We start from the raw sequence: 23865 nt of genomic DNA, 5'->3' as shown, positions 1-23865 counted from the left end.
GCATCTAGCCATGTGCAAGATGCAAAGATGCTCTTTCAATTATTGGATAACAAAGTTAAAGAAATTGGGGAAGAGTAGGTAGTTCAGATAGTGACTGATAATGCCTCAAATTACAAAGCAGCAAGGGCATTATTAATGGAGAAAAGGACTACATTATATTGGACTCCCCGTGCAGCCTACTGTATTGATTTGATACTAAAGGACATTAGGACTTTGAAACAATATAAGAAGGTGATAATTTAGGAGAAGAGAATAACCACTTTCATTTATAGGCACACAAGATTGCTGAAGGCCTTGAGATAGAAGACAAATGGCAAGGATCTTGTAAGGGCTGTAGTGACTAGATTTGACACTACAAAGCTTATTGAAACACAAGGAGGACTTACTTAAGGCACTTATTCACTTCTGAGGAATGGACAAAATCTAATTTGTCCAAGACAGAAGCAAGGAAGAGAGTAGCTGAAACAACATTCTCAACAGCATTTTGGCATGGTGTGGATGATTGCATTAGAGCATCACAACCTCTTATGATTGTATTGAGGATTGTACATCCTGATGAAAGACCCGCATTGCCTAAAGTGTTTGTAGCCATGCAAAAGGCTAAGAGAAGAATAAAGGACAGTTTTGGAGGCAAAGAACGACTATGGAAGAAAGTCAAACAAATAATTGATAGGCGATGGAAGTGTCAGATGGAGAGACCTCTATATGGTACAGCCTTATTTTTTAGTCCTAGGAAGTTCTACAATTTAAATGTTCTAGATGATTGTGAGTTGATTAGTTCTCTCCAAACTTCTTTCAATGAAGTTGTTGGAAGACTAGTGCTTGATGTACATCTACAAGATAAGATATTGCACCAAGCAAGTGAATACAAGCAAGTTAGAGGTCCTTTCTCCACAAGCATGGCTATCAAACAACGTACAACTATGAGTCCTCGTTTTTTACTTGTATGTTTTTTATTTTTAGTTATACTTATTTGGTTTACAACTCTAGCTTTTATGTTAATCTATTTTTTTTATACTATAGTTACATGGTGGGATACACATGGAGGAAATGCTTTTGAGCTTACAAGGATTGCATGGAGGATAATAGGCCTTTGTTGTTCCTCCTCTAGTTGTGAACGGAATTGGAGCACATTTGATTTTATAAGTATTAAGTGATTTAAGTATTTAAAATACTTTTAAGTTTAAATTTGGAAGAATGACTTGGGATTCTTTTCAATTGTTTATGAATTCAAATTCACACCAAGAAGAGGAATATGCTGGAACATGAGCGGTTGAATGACCTAGTTTTTATTCAGTACAATCGCCATCTTCAAGAGTAGAAATTATGATCTACTACTCCTTGATGAGCTTGACTGGAGCTATGAGTGGATGGTTAGTCAGCCTAATGATTTAGTCCATCCTGAGGGTGATCTTACTTGGAGCACTGTTAATAGAGCTATGGGGGCATCTACATCACTTAAGGGCCAAAACAAACCGAGGAGAGGTCAGCCAAGTGAATCAACATCCGTTGGAGTTAATATATGCTACTCACATCGCAGGTCTTTGGAGAGGATGGTTGGGGAACATACTCTTGAGTCTGATGGAGACATGGAACAAGCGGAAGATTTGAATGATGATAAGAGCATTGTAGATGATTATGATTTGAGGTCTAGCACAAGTACCTCTTTGGAGCAACAACAACTTCGAGAAGATCTCCCACTTGCTACCAATTTGCTTGATGATTATTATAACTAGTTGCCTTATACTTTTCTATTGGAAATTTTGGATATAAATTGTGGATTTTTATTGGGAATTTTGGATATGAATGTTTTGTTATATTTGGGATTTGGACTTTAGATTTAAATATAAGTGGGATTGTTTGCTTAAATATTTAAAACAGTTTATTTAGATATTTGGCTATATGCTTTGTTTCATTTTCTCCTTTTACTTGTGAGGATATTCGGCTAGAGCTCGACAATGTAGAGGAGGTGGAGTTGTAGGTGCTGGTGGAGGTGGAGTTGAAGGGGGTGCTGATGTTGGTGACGTTTAATGAAGGTATGTTGTCTACTTGTTTTGCTTAGACATCTATGTGTTTACTATTTAGTCCCATTTTATCGTATCTTGATTCTTGAATTCAATTGTTAATGATAGTATGATACTTGGAATTTATTTATGACCTACTATGTGTGGTTTGTAGTATGTTGGATGACTTGAGGTAGGCTAATATTAGTTTTTTTATTATATAAGATATGATAGATTTATAATGAATTAGAGTGTATGAGATATACGCTAAAAATTTCACTCAAAACACCTCGATCGCCTCAAAAGCACCTTGGAGGGCCCCTTGTTGACTCATCGCCTCAACAGCTTAAACCGCCATGACAACTATGGGTGTAACTTATAACCATGCGCATCTTGTCATGTGAACGTATTAATTTAAATATTAATGATAAAAATGAACAAGTGCGGGGTACAATATATCATAGTTTTTTGAGTTTGAACATTAATGTATTCAGATATATCATGTATGCAACAGGTTCTATAAATCTACTTCTTTACCTCTTCAACACAACAGTTTCAATGGAACTTACATTTACCATTGTTTCAACAATCTTGATGCCACCAATGTGCTTTGAAGGCCTAATATCAGCTAGACAGCAATTTCCAACCCCAAAAGACCCTTTAAAGTCTCCAAGATGGGCCACCATGTTGTGGCGAAATGGGAGGAAAAGTTTCCCTCAACTCACTGAGTCTCGGTTTTTTGGCATGCCAAGATGGCCACTAAGATCAAGTTCTTGAACTACGTTTTCTACATCAAGATCCATAATTTATCTGCTTGTATTATTTCCAGTGCAATTATTAACATGTAATTACAATAAATTATTTGTTTAGCAAGAGAATAAAAGATTTAGCAGAAACACAATAAAAGAGAAATAAGTTCCTGAGCAGGTACAGAAAGTGAACAAATGGTGTATGATACCTATTCACACTAACGGCACATACTGTGTGAAATCCAACATGTAAAAGCACAAGAACAAAATAAAATGTAAATACAGAAAACCTCTTATGCCCAAATTATCTAATATATTGCAATCTTGCATTTGAGATTAGAACCATAAAAGTTTGACCTAAGTAAATGAGAAACCCAAAAAATATAGAAGATTCAAAATAAAGTCAACTGATAATGTCTTTGAACATAAACTTACTGCAGCTTTTGATGCATTATGTGACGCTAGAGCAACATCCAGTAACAAAAGGCATATGTGAAGAGCCGTTGTCTGCACACCAAAACAACAGTTAAGACAGCATAAAAGGACTTCAAAACTTAAATAGATTTGTCAAGTACTTGTTATACCTCGTCTATGGGTTCTATATTCTGATATAACGGTTCAAGAACTGATAGTGCATTTGCATACTCATGAAGGTGGAACAAAATAACAGCCTGTACATGTACAATATGAAATCAACAATAAACAATTAATATTGAAGAGGTAATGAACCACCTAAAAATTTTAACTTGAAGGGTTGAGAAGTATGAAATTTCAGCAAAACAATGAGTCAAAGAATCCACAAGAATTTACGGTGTTCAGGGTTGCAACTGAAGTGTCAGATTCATCTGTGTATGCAATACTGCAACTGTTTGCAGCCAAAAATTGTTGTTGTGTAGCAGTGCTCCCTTTAGACCCTGAAATGACATTATTGCCAAGATTGCCTGAAGCCTCCACTTGGTCTCCAGATGCATGAGCAAGCTCTTCGCTTCTCATCTATACCATCATCACAAAATTAAGCATAGCAAGATACATGATGCACATCAATTGTTTTTTTTTTTTGGGGGGGGGGGGGGGGGGGGAATATACATAAATGTCAAAATATAACATCTTTACAGCCATTGCCAACTCACACAAAATACAAGTCAAAACAAGATAACTCGATGGTCAATTATGTTGCAAATAATAAATAGATTACTTTGCAAACTTAACAATCATTAGTACCATTCATCCCCAAAAAAAAAAAATCAGCAGTACTACTAAATAAAAAAGGGTGTTTGTGTAACCAACAAGCTACTATTCCCATTGTGTGATGATGAGGCAATAGGTTGGGCAACCTAATATTCTAATTTCTCAATTTGGTCCCACTCCTCTCACCCGCTTTTGCTCCCTTCTCCCTTCAGCAGACTTTTATCTTCCACTATCAACATCGACCTCTTTCAGTCAGGAAGTTGAGCGTTTCAAATCAGTATCATGGTAGAAAACAATGGTTGATGACAACGTGGTTCAAGAATTTGCGAGATCTCGTGAGATATCTCATTTTTTAAGAAGTCGAGATGTAATCAAAAAAACCTCCACCAAGATTTCCTTTGAGTCAACATCTCCGTTCAATTGAAATCTCAGTCAAGCCACCATTATAGGTTTTCGAGATCAAGATTCCGACTCAATCTCAACCAACATCTCACCCCTCACGCCCCCAGCTTCTTCAACGACTCCTTTCAGTGCCCATTTTTTGCTGGTAACTTGGTCAGAACACCTCTTACACTTGATCAACTAAACTCCAACAACATCTATTGCAAAGATCAAGGTGGTTTTAAGCCAAATCTTCGAGAAAGGTGAGATCCCCCCCCCCCCCAAAAATTTGAAAATTATATTAATTGGAGTTGGCTAGAGCTTGAGGACATAGAGGAACTCTGCAGGACCTGGTGGAGCCAGTGGACAAGATGGAGTTGATGCTGGTGCTGGTGCTGGGAGAGCAAGACTGCAAGAGTTGAAGGATCTGCTTCGTGTTTTCAGTCTTGTACTCTTGTGATGTAACTTATAACTATCCCATCTTGTCATGTGAACTTACTAATTTAAACATCGGTGACAACCATGTGTGACATGAAATATATCAAAGTTGTTTGAGTTTACACCTTAATGTACTCATATATCATGGAACAAAATTCAGTCAAAACTAATGAAATTTCGACCAAAATTTCCCATTTTGGGATCCTCGAAATGAAAAACTAGGGGACCGAAAAAAATCCCAAGTTTCAATCAAAACCATCGAAATTTCGTCGTAACTTGTCAAAACATCGTTCAACCCAGCTAGACCAGTTGGTTCATGAGAGGAAAAAATTCACAAATTTCGTGGGAAACATGGAAAATTTCGTGAAAACTTGGGAAATTTCGTGGAGACTTGAGAAATTTCGTGGAGACCTAGGATTTTTTCCTGCAAGTTTCGGTAAAAAAACGCGGCCGGGGGGGGAGTAAAGGCATTTGATAACGGTCGTTCTTGTTCTTTGAACGGCCAATCAAAAAGTGTTCTAAAGAACGCTTTTTGCAAAACATAAAAAAGATGTTTTTACCAAAGAACAGAAACGAAAGTGATAAAATTGGTTCAAATTGAAGCCTTAGAACAAGTTTATCAAACACCAACTTATTTTTTAACCCCCAAAAAAAAAAAAAAAAACACTAACATATTCTATTAGTGTTTTAAAAATATTTTCAGAACGGATTTTTCAAACGCCCAATTTCAAGCAAAGAACGGTCTTTTAGCATAGAAACATGAAAAAACGGTTTTGCATAAGAACTGGTTTCTCAGAACAGAAACGTTACCAAACGCATACTTAGCTTTCCAAATTTCAATTTTTTTTGTTTCTTTCATGTTTCCCCAAATACCATGACAAATTCCCCCTCCATCAAGACTTCCCTATCCAAATTGTGTATTCCCTCAAACTGATAATCTTAGGCATGTTGATGAACAGACTTATAAAGTTATAGTTGTCGATTACCTTAACAACCATGGGCATAAAATGTCATGAAATGTCTATGTTCATTGGTTGGAGGAGAGGATGTTACATGCATAGTACTATTCAGCTCCCAGGATGGATCCATCGAGGCAATCTTCTTGGCATTGAGTTGTACTTTCATTTTATTGTCAGTTATTTTGTATTTGATGTTTTGAAGTTAAAAATTATATATTGAATGTTATGAATTTAAGTAGTTAAGTTTATAGTGTACTTCTCAGACTCTACATTGATGTTATGTACATTGAATGACATATCTACATTGACTTTTTTAGCAAAATACAGGCCAATGTGTTCTTTATACTCTAATTAGCTTAAGGAGTCCCACCCTAAAATACTCCCTAAAACCTATTGAAACTTAATGTCGAAACTTGCACAAAAAAATCATAAGTTTCCTCAAAATTTCCCAGTTTCCTAGCTAGGTTTCCCATTTTCACCTGGTCAAAACTTGAGTTTCCCTCTAATTTTTTTTCTCTATCATATTTATGAAGTAAATCATGTGTACAATAGGTTTTATAAGTCCACATGATGTAAACCAAAATCCTAGGATTTACCTTATAGGAATGTTGCACTAGATGTTGGTACTCCAAGATCATCTTTAATGGAATCAGCAGTCATTTAGGGTTTTAGAATACCCTCTGGTGGCTTCAACATTTTTAATCTATATCCTCTAATTTTCTGGGTAAAATAATGAGTTTTCAATCTAACTTTCAATGATGTTTTGGGATCATTTCTCTAATTTGGATTAGTAAATACATACAAAGGACAAATGAATGGTGAACTAGTAGATAGTACCTATCTGATTGGCATTGTCCCATTGTTTCAACCTCCAATTAACACCTCACATTTTTTTTTTCTCCTATCACAGCATTTATGGAATGTTGAGAGAAGCAGCAGTAAGGTGGGAGGATGTAGAACCTAGGAATAACCAAATCAGCTTCAGCTGGACCAGCTCAACGTCATCAAACCAGTCCCACAAATCCTCTAGAAGTGCCAAAAAGAGGCCAAAATGCTACACACGTGAACAGTGTCGCAGCACTTATTTTGCCTGTGTGAATGATACTAAAGATCCTGTGTGGCCCAAGACCAGACCACGTGAAGACTTAGCAGGTATGTGTTTGGTAATATTTCCTTCTGGGAGACCAATTACTGTGTAAAACTGTTTTACATGTTCCTGTGCTGCATGACCGTTCTTTGTTTAGAACTGAGCGTTTGATAAGCTCGTTCTGGAAATATTTCCAATTGGGTCCAGAAATTGAAGAATCTAGTTTTCAAGCAAGGATGCGGGCAAGAGAACAAGGGTAGGTGGAGTGGTCTTGAGAGAACTTCATTGTTGGGACCATTTTATTAAGTTTCAGTTCCATCAACAGATCATATCTCACGTGTTTCTGCAAAAGCCGTTCCTTAGACCACTTTTCTCACCGATTTGTTCATCAAGAACAAAAGAAAAATCATTTTAACAAACAACCAACCGGTTTTTCAGTTCTCCAAGTAAAACTAAAAGCCAGAACGTTCTCCAAGACTATTGCCAAGCACATCCTAAAAGACTAAAGATCTTTGATAACTACTTTGATGTCATTTAGTTTTATGCATATGGCATAAGTATAAAGTCTCCTAGTTTTCTAATTATAATTTTAACAAAGTTCTATTTTGCAATTGCTAGGAATATTAGCTAAATAACTCAGCAAAGTCTAGTCTCTATTTTAACAATTAGGGGTTTCTATTTTGTGGAGCAAACCTTTGCTCTACAGATATGCAATGGGCTGCTCACAGCCCAAGATAATGATAACAGAAGCTTGGCATTGCTACTACTGTTCTCTTGTCCAAGCTATGTGATAAGCATAGGGCCTTGCAACGAGAGCCAAACACTTAGGATCTAGGGAACCCTACTGTGGACTGCTGAATGCTAGGCCTAAAGTAACCTCACTGAGAGAGCTAAATACACATTTCACTCTCCCTTCTCTGCTTGTTCAAATCAAGCCTGTGTGGAGTTTTGTTACTGCTTCTGATGATTGAAGGAGGCCTTCCAACTGAGACCAACTCTCTACCAAGCTGCTGCCATTCTGAGAATAGCTTCTAATTTGGTGACCATCCTCATGACTTCCATTCCCACTATTGGAACAAGTGAAACTTTCACCAGGCTTTCATTACCATGCAAGCTGCATTCAGACCAAGGCTGATTCTAATTTTGGTGACTGGTTGATTTCAAACCCTAAATTGATTATTTGTCTAGATGTCTAATTCTCTGATTTTGTGGGTTAAATGGGGCTAAACTATTCCAAGCCTTAGTTTTCTATTATGGGGCTCCACTACCCATAGAGGTTTCCCATAGAAGCCAGGGCAGTGAAGCAGGAGTAGAGGTAATGGTTGGTTGCAGATTGTGGAGATGGGGAAGAATGCAAACGGAGAAGAAAGGGAGCGGGAAAGGGAAAATACTAGAAAACACAATAGGTTATCACCGGGTAGGTTCCAAATAGCTTTACCCTAGATTATTTGCTCAAAACCCACCAAAGGCTAGATTGATAGATATTCAACCAAACAATGGTTGTCAAGCCGTTGCTTAGGTCCACCTAGACATCAGATGCTGTCTGGGGAGACAATACATCTCATTTGATTAAAGAAACATGACTGTCTTGGATGCCTAGGACATGTCAGCATTGCCTTGTAGCCTTGTTTCAGCATGCCCTATAAAAAATCTGTTTCTATACACAAGTTTGCAATGATCTATGTTTATTGCTTTTGATTGTTTATAAACATGCTTATACAATGCCATATGCTTTATTATAAATTGGTTTTCACCATGGAAAAAAATTCGATTGAAATGGTCGAAATTTCGACCGAAATGCCTGCAAAATTCCAAATCGAAACGAAATGTAGTAGTAGGCACAAAATGTATCATGTATCATTTCGTATCGACCGAAATATCGGTCAATACAAGTCAATATTTCGGCCCGATACCATATCGGGCCGAAATGATACTTCCACAGGCTTTAAAGTATCCAACTCGAGCTCATTTTCGACCTTACCGTCATTTCGAGCAATACCGAGCGATATTGTCCTGGAGATTTCGATCTCCTTTTGAAGATTTTGTTGATTTCTCTTGCTTTCATCCCCTTCTACACCTAATTTCTAGAATTCCATTTCCTTCAAACACTTGATTTGCTCCTCCATTTGTGCATTTTCTCAAATCTTGCAAGGTGAGTAACCAACTTCCTCATTTTTTTATTTTTGTTTCATTTGTGCCTTAAATCATGTTAGATTGCTTCCAAATTTATATATGTTTACTTTAGAGTGTTGATCTATGAATTTGTAGTGTCAAAATTATTTTTTGATTCTTTCTACTATTTTTTTATTTTTCTGTTATTAAAAATTATTTACTAAATTATGTATATTGCTAAAAATGTATATGTATAGTACATGTATAAGCTTCAAATGAATATATGTGAGAGTTGAGACACCATATTGCTGTGATGGTGTTGAATTAATTTTTTTTTTCTGTTAATTATGCAATTTTACTGTATTTAATATATATTTAAATAATTACAAAAATATATTTAAATATTAAAAAAACCAATTAATTTCTGATTTAAATTTTAAAATAGCGGAGTATCATGTATGCAATTTTTGGAGTATGTTGTGGATATTTTTAAAATAGTTTTTGTGTATTTTATATATTTTAAAATTATTTATATATTAAAAAATACTTATATAGTTATACACACTAAGCATATTGTGGAGCTTTTCAAGATACTTAGTGTGTGTTTCTTGTATCAGGCACTCTATTTTAAAGATGTCAGACATAGCTTGGGAACATGGGAGGCCACTGACAGCTGATAGGAGGAAGAGCGAATGTAATTATTGTAAGAAACAAATAGGAGGAGGTGGGGCCACTAGATTGAAGGTGCATCTAGCTGGTGGCAACAGGGATGTAACAGGGTGCCCAAAGGTGCTCGTAGAGGTCAAGGGGGCAATGGCCTCATATATTACTGGTACAAAGCAAAAGAGGAAAGAGAAGAGAACACAAAGGGATGAGTTCGAGGATGCCAAATTAGATGACCTTCCAGATCCTGAGGGTTATAGTAGGGATGAGCCAGGAGACAATGACCCTGATCCAGAGGCCGATCAGCTGAGGAGGGCGATGATGATGAGTAGGGAGCAACAGAGGATTGATGACATCAGGAGGCAACAGAGGGTCTGGGTTGTGGGTCCTCTAGAGAGCCAGTAATTATGGGAGGCACAGGTGGCTCCCAAGTCCCTATGAGGAGGTCTCAGAGTGTGAGGCAGGAAGCTCCTATCCCATGGGCCCCTACAAGGGGTCGAGCTTCCTCAGCACATCCTCTACAGATCAGGATATTGAGATTCCTCGCAATGATCCGGCCCTATTTGCGAGGCCTGAGCATAAACAGAGAAAGTTGAAGCACTTATGGGGAAGTGTGAAGGAGAAAGTTGGGATGGCTTTCTCCAAATGGGCGCATTACGATAGTGTTCCAGCACATACAGCCCAGGGGCCCTACTATAGAGATATGATTGAGCAGATAGGAAGGGCTGGGAGTGGTGTACCGGGCCCCACTCCATATGAGATATATAATTTGTATTTGCCTAAACATAAAGAGGACATAAATTAAATGCTATTAATGAGAATAGTAATTCATTATTCTTAACAATAGGTCCTGGAGACTTTGGTCATCAGCGATTGCTCAGGTTACATACAACTACATTGATCTATGCTCTCCCTCATCAACGACTAGTTGGTGGAATGGAAATTCCCTATTTATTTTTATTCGAAAATAAAAGAAAGATCCCGCGGGAATTAGATCCCACCTCGTCCCCCTCTCCGGAAAATGGAGAGAGAAATTGATGGATCACGGAACTAGGCGGGACCGACGGGACTCGAACCGCCTCCGCTGACGGCGGAAGGGCGCTAAATGGAAGGATCTATCAACATCCATGAATGATAAATCATAGATCGACGCCGAATCGGAAAAATTGGGTGCATCAATACCTGATCGGCTAAGTCGAATAGAAGACGCGAATGACGGTACGTATGGAAGAAAGACATGTATATGTGATATTAGATATTGACTAGATATAGAGCATTCAATATTCCACCACGAAATATAGACATCTCTTCCAAAGATGTCCAAATCTTTTGTCATTCTCTCCACACCAAAAAGACGAGATCAGAACATTATTCAACTTGTTCAATATAATTAGAAGAAGAGGAGAAACCTCCCGGAGGAGACATGCACCAGCAACCTATTCATCATTATTCAAATGGCCAGGCAGATAGAAACTACCTAACTAAATTCGAATACCAAATATTCACATCCATTATCCAATCAAATCAATACGTAAAATTAGAAATCAACAAAATAAACAAAGAAAAGAAGGGCACCCAGACAGCGCCACTATCGATAATAAATAGAAAACGACGAGAGAGTAGGGGATCATTTAACAATATTGATTGAACACGCAAGAATTCGATATTTCGATTGAATCCCTGTATCGAATCGATTCTTTTTAATGAATAGATCCAATCGCAACTTCGAATATGGAATTCAAAGGGGAATAGAGATTTGGTTGCTATTTGTAATAAAAATCAATTTAAATAAAATAAATATAAATGTAATAATTGCGAGTACATTAAGGGATTAAAGCCCATGTGGAATCATTATGGAGTGACTCTGATGGCTGATGGTTGGACTTGTCCCACTAGACAGTCCATCATCAATTTCATGTTGAATTGTGATGGGAGGACAGTGTTCCTCAAGTCAGTAGATGCATCCGGTGAGAAGAATGATGCAAAATACATTTACAAATTATTGAAGCAAGTGGTGAAGGAGGTTGGAGTGGAAAATGTGGTTCAAATTGTGACTGATAATGGCTCCAATTGCAAGAAAGTTGGGTTGAAGATGTAAGAGAACTCCAAGTATCTAAACATATAGTATTAATTTTCATTTGTAAATACATATATTTACATTACACATATACATGTACACTTTATAACTTCGTATTGATGGCTTGATGCCTTGATGGATGGATAGATATAGGCTCTTTTGGACTCCTTGTGCTGCTCACTGCATTGACTTAATGTTCAAGGAGATTGGAAAGGTCAAGCTTGTGAAGAATACCGTGGACCAAGCTCGACATGTTAGCACCTTCATATATAACCACACCTATGCATTAAGGATGATGAGGGACAAGTGTTAGGGTGAGTTAGTGAGGACAGGCATAACCAGATTTGCTACTAATTGGATAGCACTGCAGAGCTTTGAGAGTAGGAAGACTCGCCTTAGGAGTATGTTTGCATCAAAAGAGTGGTTTAACTGGGAGGGTTCTTCATCAGTGGGAGGAAGGAGAGCACAGTTGACCATCCTTGATGAGACTTTCTAGCACAATGTGAGGATAGTGGTGAAAATGCTTGAGCCTGTGGTGAATGTGTTGAGGATGGTAGATCAGCAGAGAAAACCTACTCTACCACACATATTTGTTGTAGTAGATAGGATGAAGCAGCAACTTGCTCAGGTCCACCCACGCGGCAACAAGAAAGTCCTTCAAATCATCAACAGTAGATGGGAGTCTATGTTGCAGCATCCACTGCATAAGGCTGGTGAGTTGTTAAGTCTAGTATTTAATTTTAATTTTCATTATGTTATCACACCATTAAGCATTAACTATTCCCTTTTATGGCATACTTTTTCTTACACAGCATACTATTTAAATCCCAAGTACCATTACAAGGACAATCTTGGGATGAGGCAAGATTTGATGGATGCTGTCCAAACTGTAGTGGAGAAGTTCGAACCAGAAACAGCTAAACAAGCAATCATCCTTATGGAGGTGAGATAGTGATTTGAATCATTTGATATTCACAATTCGTAGTTTTATACTAAGTCATTAACCTAGTAACTAGTTATTGTTTTTTCTCTTTATATATTAGATAAAGGGTTTTAGGGATGCCACTGGGAGCTTCGGTCGTGTTGTGGCCATATCGGGACGGGAAACCGCCACTCCGGGTAAGTTCATTCATTTATTTCATTATACATTTAATTATTATATTCTATCTTTAATTTAGTTATTTAAGTATTAAAATGACTAGGAGTCTATGTTTGTTGCAGCTGAGTGGTGGTTGCAATTTGGACGTGACTCACACCACTTGAGTGTGATTGCAAGCAAAGTGCTCTCCCAGACATGTTCTGCCACTAGTTGTGAGCGAAATTGGAGCACCTTCAGCCTCATTCACTCGAAGAGGCGCAACCGATTGGATGTGAAGCTTCTAGAGGACCTTGTCTACATACACTATAATATGAGACTGAGAGAGGATCATATTAGACAGGGGATGGATAAAGAGAGCACCAATATCGAGTTGGCCGACATATTTGAGATGGATGATGATGATAACCCAGTAGTTGACTGGATCAGGGATAGTGGAGACGGATTGCTGGATGAGGAGGGAGGTCTTCCCAATAGTCAGATTGCAGAGGAGATGGGGGCTGATGTGGGGGACTTCATGGCTCAGGAGGGGAGGCCACATGCAGAGCCCGCCCGTCCCTTCGTGCCACACCCTAGTGCATCCACCCAGAGTGAGGATTTGATTTTCTGGTCCGACACTGAGTATGAGGTTACTCAGGCCTCCGGCGATGACAACGATGGTGGTGATGATGACGATGGCGATGACGGTGATGATGGAGGGGATGAGGAGGGTGTGGGACCTCGTGATCAGGATTCAGCTGATCCTAGGGACAGACCACCACCAGCAGTACGTGAGAGTCAAGGGGAGGGAGGACGACCACCGAGATTCACAGGAGAGAGTCAGTTCACCCACGCGACACAGGATTTAGACCATACTAAAGCTGCATCTCGAGGCAAAAATGTTTCCTCTACATATTCGAGGAAGGGGAAGGGGAGACAGCAAGGCTGGAGCACAGAGGACACGCCATCATATGGGTCCTACTGCCCATCCGATGCCAAGAGCTTGGTGGGATCTATGAGATCGATGAGCATGATGATGCTAGAGACTCCTCCACCTCCAGAGGATCCGGATGGCATAGGCCTGCAGAGTCCTCATATGATACTGCTGTGGAGAGTATTGGTTCTACCGAGTCGACTTATGGTTATGGATCATATGGTGTCCCTCCTGGCTATAAGATTCAGGGTCAGGCCAGTCAACCACAACTGGAGCCTTATGGTTATGGAGTGGCCTATGGAGCTTATGGTGTCCCTCCCACTGTCGATTATCGGAGTCAGCCACTGCGACCTTATCAGTATCCTTATCCTTCTCCTAGTCTTGAGAGCCAAGGTGCTCTTTCATTTGTTGAGCAGATCTTCCACACAATTCCATAGCCACAAGGCCCACCACCACCAGTTCCTTTGGAGATTCACAACTTCCCACCGTTAGGGAATCTTATGCATGTGGATGAGGCCACATACAGAGATGCAATTCTTGACTATGTCCAAAACTATATGGGGCGGGGGCAAACATCATGGGAGTTATATTAGTCATTTGTATGGGGTGCAGACGGAAGAGGGAGACCTTGAGGCTTGAATAGAATAGACTTGTAAGTAATAACATTCCCGCTTCTTTTTTGATTCATGTATTATATACTTGGAATGTTGGATGTTACATTTTCAGTAGTTTTTTAGTAAACTAGTAGTTTTATAGTGTTTATTATGCTTGAAATAGCTAGTATGCAAAAATCCAATCAATTTGAGTGCATTTGAAGCTCAAAATTGAGTTTTCAAGATTCAGGAAAAAAGTATCCAGTTTCGGTCGAAATGTTCATATCGATCGAAATTTTTACCTTGGTTTTCACATATTAGGTCATTACTAGCATAATTATATGATACTAAATTGACATGGCTTCTATGTTGACCTAAGCATATAAAAGAATTGTCTCTTTTGTGAGACTTCAGTGGGTGAACTTATAACAAGTAACCATTTTATGATGGCCACTTGTAGATTCTTAAAGGTTCTTTAAGCTAGGGTAAAACAGGGATCTCAAAAATAATTCAAACTTTTCCTACCACAACATCATCGTCAAGATTATCATTGCCTCACATGTGTTTAGGGAATGCAATGACATGATGGGATTTTACCATCACTAAAAGAAGTGTGTGATACTAGAAGGGCAAAAAAGTACAAGGTTAGAAATTATTTGACACCTTGAGGGCTGTAAATCAGAGAATTCCTTATATAAACTTATCATTGCTATATTACTTATACTGCAAGCCGCGGGTAGCCTGATCCAAATAGTTCACATGTCTAAAGAGAAACATGAAAGAGAACGGACGAGAATCATAATAGGATAAAAGACATTTGTTATAAAAAAGAGAATTCGGTTTTCCTGACCTCTAAACAAAGAAAAAAAGCTACACAGAAAAAGTATATGAAACTAAACCACTGGAAAAAGGAAGGGGTGGGGAAGTTCACGATGAATATAGATCATTAGAAACCCAAGATCTAGGGTTAAAATGAGTAACATACTTCTGTTTCTAAAATTCTTAACCGAGTAAAAATTCTTCTTTTACAAAGAACATGAAAGTAAAGGGTTGAACATTTATTTTTATAGAATTGTCATCAATCACCAGTAGTAATGTAGGAGAAGTTCAATTAAGATCAATTCTACAGTGGACTTGATGACAGGTTGCAGAAGATCGCCAAAGAAAGGATTAAAGGGATGAGACTTGAAAATCGAAAGGTCTGCACCTTGAGAACCAGCAGCAAGAATGCTTCCCAAATTGGATTGAGTGGTTGCTATTGAGGGGATTTTGTGCCAGTTAAGATGGCTAATTGTCGAGATGTTAGAGTTCGGAAGTTGCAGAAGCCAGAAGGTTGGAGTAGGAAACCAGAACTGCAGGACTGCATCAGTCTTCCTTGCAGCAAAATGCAACAAAAACAGGCTTTGGAGATGCAACTCAGGCCTTTAAAAGAGTGTTAAAGCAGCAGCAGTTGAGATGTGGGATGATAGCAAGTCTCCAGAAAATATCAGGATTTATCAGGACGGCCACGGTTGAAGTATTTCAGGAAGGAAAATAAAATAGATAGTAAGAGCTAGAAGGGGAATTGAGTGAAACAGAAGACAAGAGTGATGGATAGGAAGGGGGATAGGGTTTCAGCTCTCCCAGCCCTTCATCCTTTCACCGGGACAATAATAATGCTCAAACCAGAACTGCAGAAGGTCGGGGCAGGAAACCAGAACTGCAGAAGGTCGGGGCAGGAAACCAGAACTGCAGGTCTCAGTCTTCCTTGCAGCAAAATGCAACAAAAACAGGCTTCAGAGATGCAAAATAGTTGATTCAGGCCTTCAAAAAAGTGTTAAAGCAGCAGTTGAGACTTGGGATGATACCAAGTCTTCAGCAGATCTGAGGAATCAACAGGAGGGCCACAGTTGAAGACATGCAGCAGGAGATCGAAGGAGAATTGTATGAAACAGAAGACACGAGGGATAGATAGGAAGGGAGATAGGAAAGGGAAATAGGGTTTCAGTTCTCTCAGCCCATCATACCAGGACAATAATAATTCTCAAAACAAAGTATCATCCACCCCCCCCCCCAACCCCCCCCAAAAAAAATCATTGGCACTCAAAAGCTGATTTTTTTATAGCCTAATGGCTGAGACCAAAAAGACAAAAACTAAACTTTAACTAAGATTCCAAACTAAGCTAGGACTCCCAATTAGGAATACAACTCAAACAGGAAAACCTTATTGAAAAGAAAAACTCCTAGTCCCAATCTAGAAAATAACTAAAATATTGAACCTCTAAAACTCTTAAGCTACACGCAAGCTAGCATTTGACCCCACCAAATCTGAGTAAATAAATAAACATAAGAATCCTAAAACTACTTCTAGAATTATATCAAATAACTGATATTTAAAAATCTAAGACAGCAGTAGGAGCACTCCACACTTAGGGAAGTGAATATTCAAACTGATCTCATACAGCAGACTATGGAATCCACAAAATCTACCAAAAAGTATTTCCAAAATTGAGCAAATATTGACTGTGATATTGTTAATATGAACAGTAGCGAGAAGCCAAAACAATATTTTGGTCTTCTCTTTATGTCTTGGCCTCATCAAATGGTAGTGCCATGGGAAACTCCTCTTATTGGATCCGAGTAAACAAAAAGTATGCTGAAACTAATATGCACCACCATGTAACAGATTTCTCTTCGTGAATGTAACATTTGTCTGCTCTAGCTTTACTTTTTTCCATAAACCATTACAACCCTGCAACATTAACCACAGGCAAGACTGGGGTGACACATCAAGCTTTGTATGAACTAGGATATGAGTTGTCTGAGAAACATCAGATATGTGCTTATGTAAGCAAGATGGGTGTGGCTGGTTGGTTCTTCTTAGGAAATATACTAATCCTAAAAGAAACAGAACTAGCTTTTCTATTGGCTATGAATGCCAATACTAACGTCAATATAACAGAATAAATGCCACAAATCGATAAATCATGGAGTGCACAATAAATGCAATATCTGAACATAGAATGTCAAAGTGGCAGACCAAGGGGCAAAAAAAAGTAGAGATCTTTGCCTAAATCCCATTTATACACTCAGGTCGTAGAGTTTGTTCTGCTTGTGCCATGGTGGGAGATCTCGCCGAGATCTCGCCAAGATCTCGTGAGATATCTCCTTTTTTGGCTTGGCGAGACGAGATGGAGGGCGAGAGCAGCGAGTTGGGATATCTCGCTCGAGATCTCGCCATATCTCGCCATATCTCGCTGGAACTCTCAATTTTTACCTTTTTTTGTGGATTTTGGCTGAATTTTCACTTGCAACTACTCTTAACACATCTACAACAAGGAAGATCAATCATTCTCTACTTGACTTATGAATTTATGATTTAATGACTTATATAGAACTTCTAATGGTTGTATAATTATTTTATTCTTGAAAATTGAGATTGTGATACTCATATGGATGGAATTTCATAACATTTAAGTTAGTTGATGCATTTGATATACTTGCTTTTCATTTATATGCCTTAAAGGTTCTATATTACATGTTGTATAACATTGCATTCCCTAATCCTACTACATTTCGGTTTCACACTATGGGTAGACTTAAAAATCATACATAGGGTTGTTTCTAACAAATCCAAGGCCACCAAAGTGTTCAAAAGGCCTTAAATAAGCTAAATACCAAGTTTCAACCCAATTGGAACCCTAAAACTCACCGAGATGGGCCACCGAGTTGACGCCAAAAAGTTGTATATCTCGACCGAGATCTCACCGAGATAGTTGAGATCTCTCTCGAGAGCGAGATCTTCTACCATGGCTTGTGCATGGCAATCACTCCAGTGCAAGACAACAAGAAAACACAACGTTCTTATGTTTTTCTTCCTTTTCTTCTTTGCTACATTCTTCCCCTCGACCTTCTTTTGGCATTTTTTTCTCATGATTCTTCTCAGAACTTTTTTTCTCTTGCCATTTTCTTCCATACTTTTCTTCTTCTACTTGATCTTTTCTTCTAGAATTCTTTATGAAGGACGAAGGTCTTCTTTTAGATCTTCAAGAGCCTCTTCCCTTTTGCAGAGATTATATAGAGAATAGATTTGGTATTTAGATATTATTCATATCACTGATTTCGCCAATCATGATTGATTGGTTATGAGGCCATGTAATAAGCAAAAATCATATCTAAGATTCTAACAACAACATGCCTTGTCACAACTAAATGAGATCGGCAACATGGATCCTTGCCTTCCAATCAGCTCTATTTGAAGCTATAATAGATAAAAGGCCTAAGCAATGCATATTCTTTCTAACCATTTCTCCTAAGGTTGTCCTAGATCTGCACCTAGTTCTAATTCCTTCAATATAGATTAAATCACTTCTCCATAGAAAGGGATTTAGAGGCCTCCGTTGAACATGGCCGTCCCACCTCAATTGACTTTCTCGCAACATGTCATTAAACATAGCTACTTCTAGACCAGCTATAATATGATCATTCCTTATCTTATCCTTCCTAGTTTTTCCACTTGTCGAATTTAGCAAGTTAGCGTCCTCATTTTTATGTAACCCAGGGACTGGACCAATCTCCAAGATTCTCTCTAATTGAACCAGCAGTATTTTGGGGCTTAAAACCTTCATGTTTGGGGTTAAAATCTCAAATGACTGCAGCAGTTTAGGACTTGTAACCCTTCTGTTCAAGTCTGGGATTCATGGACAGCAGTTGTAATGTACAGGATCCATACAGCTAGGTCAGGTTAGTTTCCCAACTCTTAGATCTAGGTATAGGTAGGTCTAGGGTCAACTGGGGAGGGACTTAGGGATCAGCCAGACTAGAATTAGGTGTGAAAAGAAGAGGAGATAATCAGTCTCTAATAGGAATGTAATTGCAGGAATTTAACAAGATAGGGTTTTGTAGTTTTTTAGGGTTTTGAGATACCAGGGTTTCTAGGTAAGGGTTAGGGTCAGGGTTGGGTTGGGGTCGAAAGTAGAGTAGGGGATGGGGATACCAAACCTAAGGCTATATGTAAAGGGAAAGAGGTTTAAGAATGATTTTACCTCCTAGCGTTTAGGGTTTAAAAGAATTTGCAGAAATCTGGAATTTGCAGAAATCTGCCACAAGGAGAAAAGAAGAAAAAGAGAAGAGAATGAGAGGAAAGGGGCTGGGGAGTCAGGGGAATGAGGAGGAGTTGGGGAAGGGGAGTTACTCAACCACAGGTTCCTAAGGCGGGGAAATGGATTGTGAAGGAGATGGAGGCTGGGATAGTAGAACTAGGGTTTGGGGGAGAGGGTGCTGGAAGGGTAGGAAGAAGGGGGAAGGCTGCACAGGGGTTGGGAAGGTGGAATGGGGTGGGGGAGGGGCTGGGATTGCACTTGCTTAGGAAAGGTACTGTTAATGGCTTGCTTAATTGAATAAGCTTCTAGGGTTGCCATAGGCTTGAGAAGATGATGAAGAATTTGTAGAACAACTCATATCCCTCAGAACCCAGGCCATAGGCTTTAATCCCACGATGCAAAGTCCGCTGATTTTATTCAATTCTCACAGCTGAATTGCTTACAATGAGGTGGCGGTAACCTTCCAATTGAGGAAAACCATCTAAGACTCAACATAGAAAACCTACTTGGACTTAACTTAGGCTATCCAATTTGGATTAGGATTCTTTTTACAACTCAACAACTGAAGGGAAAAAAAGCGGGGAAAGAAAAAGAAGAAGAGGATTCTCAAAGCAACTCGAAAAGGAGTCTTCTAGAGAACTCCTAAACAAAGATAACACACATAAATAAACAACCAACTTTCATAAGGAATCCTACTTGAAAATTGGATTACAACTGGGACTCCTACTTGACCAAAACAAAATCAAACTTAGAGGTAAAAATAGATGTACGTTCCTAACAGCATTCTACATCTAACTAGCCATACTAGGGGCCTAGGGCTCCAAAAGAGGGGGTAAAATGACCAAAAAATCCTGGCCAGATTCGGCAGCCTTGGTGCCGCATGTTTGTGGGCTGAATTTGGGCCTAAAATATGAAGTGTCCTATGGTTGCCAATCCTAGTTACATCAAATTTCTGCTACATTGAGTCTATTGATATGATGCTTCTTAATAGCCCAACAATCTGCACTACACATTATAGCTGGTCATACGACAGTCCCATAGAATTTCCCTATGAACTTTAAAGGGATATATCAATCAGACGTACCTCTCCACTTCATCTACCCTATTATAATTCTTTGGAGAAACATCATCCTCTATATCACCTTTTTTTACTAATCATTGAGCCAAGGTACAAAAATGATGACAAAATTATCAAAAAAAAATTACTCATACATTTTGGTTCCAAAATGATCATGCAATAAATTCATTATTTCCTTAAACAAGGGGCCAGGTTTGCTTCCCTTTTTTCTTCTGCCAACTCCTTCAAACACCTATTTCTAATACTATTTCCTTCCCCTACGGCCCTAATTGCCCAGCTGGACAAAGGAACCATGACCAACAAGGTGTCTGACTACAGAAAACACACACTAAAATCACATGTCCCATGCACAATAGCAAAGAAGGAATAATAGAAAATATGGGACCAAAAGCCCCATGTTTTATTCAACCAGAAGGGCAACACAATACTTGAGTCTGGACGTCAGCTAGAGACACCTTGACAAGTATGCTAAACAGGGCAGATAGTTAAGTCAGAAGTTTCTAAAGATAAAGATAAAGAAGTAGATAAAAACAATACCATACCTATCATCAACTGGTACTGCTATAACGGCATAAAAGGTCATGCAGATTGAACTTGTTCCATAATAGAAGTAGATAAAAACAATACCATACCTATCATCAACTGGTACTGCTATAACAGCATAAAAGGTCATGCAGATTGAACTTGTTGCCTATTATGGTTAAAGATATAAGATACCAAAAGCATCCATGTCCAAAATAATTTACTAAAAAGGGTCAGGGCAAGGACGTAAACCCCGTCCCATCATCCTCCTCAATCTAAATGATCACAACGGTCCAACAAACTCAAAAACAAAAGAAACTGACCAACCTATACAACTTTCCATTACACGCAGCTAATATCTATTTCTGCTGTCAAATGAGGAGAGACGCTGGTGGTCCTCCACCTCTGCGTCTCTCCACCCCTTGCTCCCTTCTGCTTTGCGAGTGTTCTCCATCCCTGACTCCCAAGATTTCTGCAGTCTTGCCTTCAAATCTGCTTCGAAATGCTCTGTTGCAAGCTCCGCCGCAAATCCAATTCTGCTGCAAAATGCTCCGGTGCAAAATAATGTGCTGGTGTGATGGGTGTCCGCCCCTCTAGCCAAATCAATCTGGAGAAGCAATCCTCTACCACCTCTCTGCTTCGACTCTACTGCAATCTGCTCTGGTAGGGCGAGCTCCGCCAACCAGAAGCTCTAGCTCGTCTGCTGTGTATCTGCTCTAGCAAGTTCTCAAATGTGGCTAGTGGTTCTGGAAATGGTGTTCAGTTTGCAAAGTCTGGAGCTGCTTCTCCAGCCAAATCGATGTTTGGGCGCGCTACTAGTGCCACCTCGGTCTACTGGCGCCGACAGCAGTGACCTGCCATTGTTCCGGTAGGTCGCAGTAGGGTTCAAAACTGGTTGGACCACTGTGCTAATCTATCCTCACCCATTCTGGTTCTGGTTCTGGTTCCTTTTAACCCAGCCCCACCCTTTTATCCCAACCTCGACCACCCTGCTTTGCCAGCCATCTGGGCCCTATTTGCCTCTTCTCCCTATCTCACTTCTCTAACCTGCCCTTCTCTCCAGCCCATTCCACTAGTGACTAACCTATCTCCCCCCTCTTCTGCCAAGCCATAGACGCCACCCCTAACCCTTTGTCAGTTCCCGATCGTGAGGGTTGATGATGGAGCTACCGCACCAATTATGGGTAACACTGAATCGACAAAGTCTTAATCGTTGATTTTACGATGCCGCGTGTCTAGAAAATCTTTATATTGGCGCAACTTTGTATGCCTTATTTGCTTACCATTGCACTCTTAAGTGGTTGCTAAATTTGTTGTCTATTTGACTGCATATTTGTTGAGTCTTGTGGCTCTCGGTGCTCGGGCTTTGTCCTTTGTGCTCTCATACTTTTATCTTCTTGGTAATGAATTTATTTATTCATCCAAAAAAAAAAATACTTTCCATTACACAGCACGAGGGTAAATTTACATTAAAATAACACAACATGCACATTCATTCTCTTTCTGCATACCTTAACTTTATTAAACACATCAAGTAGCTTTCTGGGATCAGAACAACCATCGCGAAAGTACATAGCGACTGCAATATTATGAAGAACCTGAAAGATATTTATCAATAACATTAGAAGAATAGAACATGAAGAACAGATGCAAATGGAAACTCTTCAAGGAACTTTGAAAATAACCAGGTAACTTCAAGAGAAGGGGGTGCCCCCTCCAAAAGGAGAGACCAAGTCCAGGCGACTGTTCACCAACAACACTAAAACAGTAAAAAGCATAGTCTGTTTATTCTAAACACACATCATTGTTATGCTTTATTTCCTATGGTCCATTAGGGTTGAGCTTGATGGTTGTATAAAAGCCACAGTAAAAAGAAAGCATCCCATAGCCACTAAGTATGTGTCTGCTGAGAAAACTATCATAAACATTAATTAAAGAAATAAAATCAGTGCTTACATGGTAAGACTAAAATTTGCTAAAACCCATCAAACAAGAAGGCACCTTCCTCGCTTCCAGTGGATAAACAGAATATAACAAAGAATTGAATTGAATTAATTAAACAACATGATTCAGATCTGACTATCTGAGTACCTATATCGGCAAGACGCCGAAGAAGAAGCTGCTCAGAGTTGTAGTTTTAGACTTTTAGTAGTAGCAGTCAAAGTCCAAGTTTCAGTGAGATTTCGCCAATATCTGACTGAAATCAAAACATGAGATAAAATGTACCTGGAAACCACCACTTCGGTCCATTTCCCAAATGTTTGACTGACATTTGCGAGTTTTGCAGATCTATCCTCGATCAACTTAGCAGTTTCAACCCTCTCAAGCTCCCAAAGTGGTTTTCTGAATTCAAACCTCCATTTTCCACTCAAATCCCTCCACTCCTTTGTGATTCTTACTCCCACTTGCTAGATTACGGTGGATTAAAGCTCATTTGAAGAAGGTATGTGTTCTTCCCAAAATTTTAGATTTTTTTTATGGTTAACTGTTTAATTCATGTTACTTCTTGCTCAAATCAATGTGTTTAGTTTAGGGGCCTAATCTATCAATCAATGTAGTTCAAGTTCTTTTCTTTCTTTTTTATTTTGAAGTAGACCTAGTGTTTTTTTTTTTTAAATTAATTTTCATATTATTTTGAAAAAATTACTATCTATACATGATAGATGGCATTGAATCTAATATATGTGAAACAACATCCACCAAGGAACACATACTGGAATTACACGGAGATCTAGGATTAAGTCTCATATTGCTTTAGTTTGTGGCCACCATGGTGTTTGTCATGGAATGTAAATTGTAATGATCATTCAAAGAATGGCAATTTACAACTCTTTCTATTTGTCAAAACGAATTATGTCTCTCAATTAATAGAATATGAATGAGTTATTTTCATTGACTTTTTATACGAAGAGCTCATTCGTTGTG

The 23865-nt window shown here is 38.9% G+C and overlaps 1 protein-coding gene across 1 annotated transcript in view; it reads right to left on the bottom strand.

Moving 5' to 3' along the window:
* Positions 1-23865, bottom strand: part of LOC149007514 (uncharacterized) — a 54150-nt gene that overhangs the window by 20490 nt on the left and 9795 nt on the right. The window contains exons 2-5 of the mRNA XM_089166052.1: positions 22452-22538; positions 3563-3745; positions 3337-3423; positions 3188-3259 (exon numbers count right to left, since the gene is read on the bottom strand). Of these exons, the coding sequence (XP_089022178.1) occupies positions 3188-3259; positions 3337-3423; positions 3563-3745; positions 22452-22538 (429 nt within the window). The remainder of the gene's footprint in view (positions 1-3187; positions 3260-3336; positions 3424-3562; positions 3746-22451; positions 22539-23865) is intronic.

Source organism: Hakea prostrata, chromosome 8 (genome assembly GCF_041222555.1).
Source record: "Hakea prostrata isolate BN-2017 chromosome 8, UWA_Hpros_2, whole genome shotgun sequence".
NCBI lineage: Eukaryota > Viridiplantae > Streptophyta > Magnoliopsida > Proteales > Proteaceae > Hakea > Hakea prostrata.
The sequence above is the reverse complement of the archived record's forward strand: the minus strand, read 5'-3'. Positions and strand labels throughout refer to the sequence as shown.